The 7772-nt window shown below is 35.4% G+C and overlaps 1 protein-coding gene across 1 annotated transcript in view; it reads left to right on the top strand.

Annotated features, from left to right (window-relative positions):
• The first annotated feature begins 5227 nt into the window (after window positions 1-5227).
• LOC106648982 (flocculation protein FLO11-like) overlaps window positions 5228-7772 on the top strand; it is a 123316-nt gene continuing 120771 nt past the window's right edge. The window contains exon 1 of the mRNA XM_014366223.2: window positions 5228-6292. Within this exon, the coding sequence (XP_014221709.1) occupies window positions 6278-6292 (15 nt within the window). The 5' untranslated portion in view covers window positions 5228-6277. The remainder of the gene's footprint in view (window positions 6293-7772) is intronic.

Genomic DNA, 7772 nt, shown 5'->3' with positions numbered 1-7772 from the left:
ATATACTTCGCAGCCTTTTAGAGTCTTGAATCTCTTCTAAGAAGAATTTATTTAAAGCTAAAGAGACATAAATAAATTTAAAAAAACACATTATTTTAAAATACTGTAAACGTCCAAAAAGTACCCACTGGTATTTCTGCGAGGTTCGTCATATGATAGAAATAGTAGAGATGCGTTTCACGAAACCTGCGTGAATTTTCATATCATAATTTTTGGTCGGCTATTAAAAAGACTGTGACGAAGTGAGATTAAAAGAAGTAGAATCAATAGATTTGATTTTATACATAAAATCTCGATATACGGTGCTAAGTACCGATTATTTTATGGACAAGTTTGGGATTATCGTTCAAATCAAGTATCTATAATCTTATTATCACTAAACGATTAAGCTATTTTTATAAGATATAAATCCGCTTTCTATAGCTGAATCTTTTAAATTGATTCACTAAAAAAATTGACCTTGGCATTTCGTATTTTTTTCAAATCAATAAAAAATAGTTGTCATACTCATACCAGCTGAGTTATTTTCCAAAATTAAAAAAAAGAAGAAATTTTAGTGATAAGATATTCAAATTAAGAGCTCAATGAAGAACCTCCGTGAAATATTATATAAATTTCAGTAGAGTCATAAAAAGACTTTAAAATTAACACAAATACTGTGATTATCCGCGTATTCATAATGAAGCGTGCAGAAAGTGAAACGATGGTGTTAGGAAATAAACGGATTACCAACATTTTAAAACCTGATTCGTCAATCAATTTTCTCTGGAAGAATTGTTAACAGTAAATTATGAAAAATGAGAATTTGAAAAATTTTTGTAAGAGATTGTATGGTACTAAACTTTTACACAATTAGAAAAATATCAATCTAATATGGCTGAAATTTGTAGAAGACATGATAATGGAGCAAAATTTTATGAAACAGATAAAACTGAGCGAGAGGATTCCAACAATTTTTACTATCTTTAAAATAGCTATTTAACATACAGTCGAGTTTTTAGGAACTCTGTAGGAGTAAAGTACCTCGAGTGAATAAGAAAATTATTTTTGACATGTATGATTCGAAAAAATTCAAATTATATTTAAAAAAATAGTGTGAGACACATATATATAAGTAAAAGCACTTATGATAAATGATTAATGTCTCATAAAAATAAAAACAAAATATTGCAAGGCTATGAAGCTTTATATTATAATCAGTTAGTAATTTATCTTTAATTTCTAAATCATAAGGAAAAAAGAGGTTCAATGCAAGTGCAAAAAGTATTTTAAGAAAAAAAACTTTAGCATAGAAGTTGAACATATTTATTTTGTTCAATCGATTGTTAATTAAAGATGATACACGTTGTTTTATGTCAAAGCACTCATTCATGTGAAAGAAAATTCCAAAAATAAATTCCAATCTTGTATGATAATGCACTGTAGCTTAAAAGATTCTTACGTAATTTAATACAATCTAGAGATAAATTAAAAATAAGCTTGTATTATAGAAGACTATTATTTTAAGATCAAAACTTGAAAAACGCGAAGGATAAGTGATAAGTTTAGAATGTTATATTTTCTTATAAGAACTAAAGACTAGACCTACATGCAGTGAGTTTACATTAATTTTTCCCATTATTAACTAATGGTTTCCCAGTAAGTCGTGGTAGGAGTAAAAGAATAATTCATTTGGTATGACCAGGCTTTAATAATAAAAATACCTTTTTTAAATTTACAACAAACTGTGATATTTATCTCGCATTGGTTATTTTTCGCATTTATATATTAGAATACCTGTTTTTTACAAGCAGAAAAAGATCCATTTACCACGTTGTTGCAAGAAAGTTAGTTTTGCGATGAGTTTGAATTTTAACATAAATTCATTTAAATAATAGGCGTACATACTTTCTTCCAAATTCACTTAGAAGTTCCAATTGTATATTTCAAAGGCTAATTTAGAAGTATAACATATGCTTAGTATGATTTTTATAAATTTAAATCGAAGGCCTAAAGTTATTACCTTCAACTCCAACGACGTTATTAATTGTAAATCATAAACATTCCAAATTGCTTCTCTAACGAATATAATGAATAATTGCGTCAATTAAGATCAAATATTGATAAACGATGAAGTGCAAATTGGTACTTCTCAATTTTGACGGTTGTATTTTGAAAAAAATAATGAATCTCTGAACGTGCTGAAATGTGATTTGCTTTAAATTTACAAATATTAATAAAATCATTAATTATCAAATTCATTGAAATATTTTGAATTTTTTAGAAATTCTACGTTCAATCAAAGAATAAAATAATTTTAAAAATAAATACATTTTTTTCAATCTAAGTATCTTTAAAAAAAATACATAATTCTTTGCTTCTATGAAATGTAAAATGTTACCTGGCAATATTCCTTTAAAACCTACAAATATTGCACTGATTCTTCTATAATAATGAAAAAGTTGCTATTTAAACGAACGAAAAACTCGTTATAACGTCAGAGAAATAATCGATATTACAATGAACAAACATGAATTTAAGATCGAGTCTAATGATTAGACGCATTTATCAACAGTTTGGATCTGAGAAAATTTATTTCAATTGTGCCAGAATCGCATTAAAATTTGACGCAGTCAAATTTAGCGGAGAAAAACACTTCGGTTCTTGCTGCGGATATTCAGAGGTCGATAAACTTCATGAGAGTGACGCATGATCTAAATAATGATCGAATCTACCTTGTATTTTTAGTCCAAAAATAAATAAATGAAAAAAAAGGTCGAACCTTCCGAAAGACACAAAATGTGTATATCTTTGTATGGTGTTACGTACAGGAAAAATAAATCGATTTGAAAAAAATGATATAATCTGCATTTTTATATTTTATCACCATGGCCACTCATGCAAAACGATTAAATTTAATCTCACCTTCATCTAAAGATAAAAAAATACAAACTTCTGAATCACTATACCATCATTACTACGCACCTTAATCCATTGTGTACAGATCCGATCATTATGTTCGATCGCGAAGTGTAACAAGATTATAGTCTTTAAATCATTAAGCGTTGATGTAATGCATCTTGAAAACTGAGAACCCCGTAACTGACTTATCGCCGATCGCTGTAACATTTAGAACTTGAACGAGACAACGACGACTCGATAATTTCGTTATCATGCGAGTCGTTGGCTGTGCGCGAGCGCAGCCTCGCGGGCAAAATTTGAAACGCTTGCCAGCTTGTCTTCTTTTCCGCAGATGGCGTTGGAGCTCACGTCTTGATTGTCATATTACAGCTCCGTGATATTATTCCAGGAAATGAGATATGCATAAGCTATGCTTAATCCCCACCTCTGTCGTATCAAAAGGTACATTTTTTACAAAAACTTTTATAGTCATAAGTTGTGTGGCAAAAATAAAGGTATTCACAGTTTTTTGATTCGTGTATATAAAAATTGTTCTTTTCAAAATTTTAAAATTTTATAAAATTTACATAATGCTTGTTGGATTTGAGCTAATTTTAACTTAAATAATGCGTACGAGAGAATCGAATGTTTTTATCGCGATTGATAGGTAGTAAATCCGTATTATTAAAAATTGTCCGTGACTTCCGAATTGAAGACAACGTGTATAGATTCTCCTCCAAATCAATAACTCGTTGTTCGACTCGTTAAAATCGATATTCGATACGAAACAGATTGAGGGTCCCAAACGAAAAATAATCTAACGAACTACGTGTAAAAATAAATTTTGCCATCAAAGTGGAATCAATTTAGATGTAAAGAAGTTACGCCTGTGAGTCAATTTAAGCATTGAAAATAATTATTCAAGACGTATAATTGTATGAAAAAAAAACAAAGCGGACGGTTTGGTTGATTCGCCCACTCATTACGATGCACATTTTAGATGTTTTTGGATGACATAATTTGCGTCGTTGATTTCCAAAGTGCTCTTAATTCTGTATGCAGCATGTGTATACAATTTATATCTCGTGGTCTTTCTATGATTAAAACGAGATGCCGCGCGAAAGAAAAAAGTACCGTAAGATATTATATAGGCTGCGTGATTTTTCAACGATGTTCCGCTCCGTAGACGTTTGATCGCTCTACGAGCTCGTTGAATTTTAAAAATCTCAGTTAGGTAAGTTTCACGGTTGATCTGTGCAGATAAACGAGCATTACTGTACACGTGACAGACGAATTCACTATTGAGTCGATTATTTAAGTTATCTTAGATAATTCAATAAAGGGCAACGTGAGTATTGATAAAATTTTATTCATTTGCAAAAAACCTCGTGAAATATTTTTTGTCGTTACACGCAGGCATGCGGTATTACATTTATATTACATATCATTTGACGAATATTACGAAAACTGATAAATTGCGCGAATCGAGCGTATCTATTTCTCCGCTCAATTAATGCGATCGTATAAATGGCTCGAGTTCTAAACTCGAGCGTTAGTGCTCATTCGCGTAAAAAAGAAGGGAAAAAAGATGAACGGCGAGCGATTTGAAAGCAGCCCAGAGAAGTTCGAATAAGTAGTAATATCATATTGCCTATTATGCGAAACAATTGGTGTAAAACGAGTCATTTCTCGTACACAATATACTTTGGCACACGTGATGCAGCTTTATCTGCTTAGCTGACGAATGCACGACATGTGTATATCGTCGTGCGTGTGCGAGTGTGTGTGTGTGTGTATATATAAAATATGTACGCAGCGTGTATATAATAATATAGACAAAGCGCATAATATTGTGTAGAAAAGTGGCAAAGAAAAGAATGAGCGTCCCTCCTGACCCCTCTGCAGGCCGTTTCATTATTATTATTATTTCTTGGTTTTTTTTACAAAGAGTATATTATGAAGAGCTCCCTCTCCTATCATATTCGACTTTCCGTGAGTTTCCGCTCGAGTTCGGCCGGTTTCGGGCGCTCGGCGCTACTCCATAGTGGTGGTAGCCGGCGGAGAGCACACATACACAGACACACACGCAGACAGATTTCGCGAAACGTACGTACATACTTGCGGGGCTACGTCGGGCCCGTGACTGTGAATGTGCGCGAGCCTGTGGTAGTGGTAGGCTGCATCGGTGTGTGCGTGCGTGTGCATGTAGCGAGCGGCGGCGTCACGACTCGCAGCCGCTCGTGGTGGGGATTTTGCCGCTCTCTGTTCTACTGTGGCGCGCTGCTGTTGTTGCTGCTGCTGCTGCTGCCAGCCGCCGATAGTGACGTCACGTAATTAGAGTAAATACAAAGTAGTCTTGATGGGACAGCCGCGTGTGTCGCACCGCACCGTTTTCACTGCGCGCGCGCTTAGGCTCTTTACATGTGCTTCGTGCCTGTATATAGCTATATACAAAGCGTATAGACACGTTTAGTTTTAGTGCAAAGTTTCGTGTGTGCTCGGAAGCATCGACTCGCGGGCGCCGATCATCCAATTGGCAGTTTTTAAATTTTGCAACGGCAGCGAAAAAAATATAATCAAATATAATATAAATAAAATAAAAAATTAATAATAAAAACCAGTGCATCAGTGTTAATGATTCGACAAGGTCGAATTTCGATGTGTTTTTTTCTGCAGAAATTTCGCAATTCGTATCAACGTGTACAACCCATTTAAAATATTTGCATTTGTTCGATAAATTTTTACTAAATTGTGTAATTAAATATCAAGAGCTTTTTAATTAAATTAATCAATAATTATAATAATAGCTTCAGATATAATACGACACTCGATAAAAATCTAGTTGTGTAGTGGCTGCTATTGCTATTTTAATAATTCATATTAATTATAGCCATCGTTGTTTTCTATTCATTTAAAGTGTTGTGTGCATGTGTGTTGTGTCTCGTCGATGAAGCAAAGCATTTACGTCGAGTGTTTCCGCCTTGAATGGGGAAAATAAAAATAAATATAAATAAAAGAAAAAATCGTGAGTGCTATTGAAAATGCATCGACGATCCTGGTGCAATTATAACTGTCAAATAATGTGCAAATAAGTGCAATGGCAAGCCAGTTATAATCGAAGCCCCCAACGATCCATCGAGCGACACATCATCCTCGTCTCCAATCCGAGAACATCGACGGATATTTACACGCACACGCGCACACGCATACACACTAGCATAGTGAGCCGCGTATTCACACATATACGTAATAGTGTGTACATGCATGTGTTGGTAATAATCTGTCGAGCAAAACGAGAAAAGAAGGAGGAAAGAAGAGGAAAGTTTGTTTATACATGATCGCATGGACGAAGCTGCCGGCGCGTGACACGTCTCTTCGACAAGCCTCATTTTAAGCGATGGACAGGGTAGAGGTAAGTGTCGCACGCTTTATTAGCCGGTATACGTTTATACGTATAGGCATGCTACAATGCGGCTGACGGGAGCGCAAAAGCGCCCGCTCGACCCTTAACCCTCGCGCTCTCCCCCACCTACTCGCGCTATTTCTCTCGCAGCGGAGCCTACCCCCTCCTATCCCGCGCGCACGGCCCGAGTATTTATTTCTTCAACTTTATATGCTTTTACAATTTCACCGGATAGCGTCGTTGGCCTCTTCTCAATAAGCTGCTACGAACGTGCTCGCAATTCGCATTCGCGCGCATCTATCGGTTTATATATATTTATTATATTTCCTATTCATGATTCCGAGTACATGTGTCAAACAGTCGTGCAAGAAAACATGAGCGCGCGCAGATACAGATGCCTGGCGTGTTTCTCTTTATCGATGTGCAAATTGAAAAAAGACGTTGCGTTATTCTTTTTTTATTTGTATTTATTGTCTCTCTTTGCTGCTTTTTCCTTTGCTGCACTGTCAGAGCGCGCGCAGTTGGCGAGATTTTTGGCTCGTTTATTATCGCTGACGTGTCTTATATATATTAGGAGTGCGTTTGTTGGTAAATAATAAAATAATACGTCGTCGCGTGTATTTGTTGCGCAGCATTACGCTCGACTTGCTGCGCTAATAGAAAAATAGAAAAAGAGACGGATAGAAAGAGGAGCGAGAGAAAACGATATTGGAACTTGATATCCAACACTTGAAATCTGTGTATAGGCGTGTGCGCGCGTGTATGTGTGCGAGTACTCGTGTGCGCGAGAGTTTTTATGCTCATGTATATGTGCACTCGCGCATTACCGAGTGTGAATGGAGATAAATTAAACGTTAAAATTGCTCGATGATAGCACAATTTTATATTATTTATTCTAATGATGATCCGTTTTTTCTTTTTAATTATTTACCGTTCGTCGTCGGTTCAAGTCGAAAACTTTTGTCAGAGTCTGCATAATGGATGCAAGGAAAAATGTTTGATAATTTTCGGAAAATGAGAGTGGCATTTTCTAAGAGACGAATCATAACACCGACTCACGGGCCGTGGAAGGGAGAGAAGAAAAGTTCGAGGCAAGATAAGACTGACTGTAATTGATTTTAATTAAAGCCGTAGCACAGCGGCAAATTGGATCGACTGCTTTATGAATAATATGTATGCGCGTGTGCGCGCTGCTTCCATGGCTTTTATAATATTCCGAAACGATGTGAACGCGCAAATGCACTGCTGGTGGTGGCAACGTGTGTGAGTGTGTCTGCACATACACGACTCGATGTAGGTGCTGCTGCATGCGCGAGAAGAGTCGACGGTAAAATTATCATTTCGCGTATAGCATGTACACGTAACTACTTTCATTTTGGTGATTTCGATTCGGTTGCATACCTATCGTAATATTATTCATGGAATACGAAATATTCCAAGTACAAATGATATCTTTTCGCATTAATATTCCCGAGCGTGTTTATAAGAT

The sequence above is a fragment of the Trichogramma pretiosum genome, unplaced genomic scaffold (assembly GCF_000599845.2).
Source record: "Trichogramma pretiosum strain Unisexual culture from Peru unplaced genomic scaffold, Tpre_2.0 scaffold33, whole genome shotgun sequence".
In the NCBI taxonomy this organism is placed as follows: Eukaryota; Metazoa; Arthropoda; class Insecta; order Hymenoptera; family Trichogrammatidae; genus Trichogramma; species Trichogramma pretiosum.
Note: the sequence above shows the minus strand (reverse complement) of the source record. Positions and strands in the feature narration are given on the sequence as shown.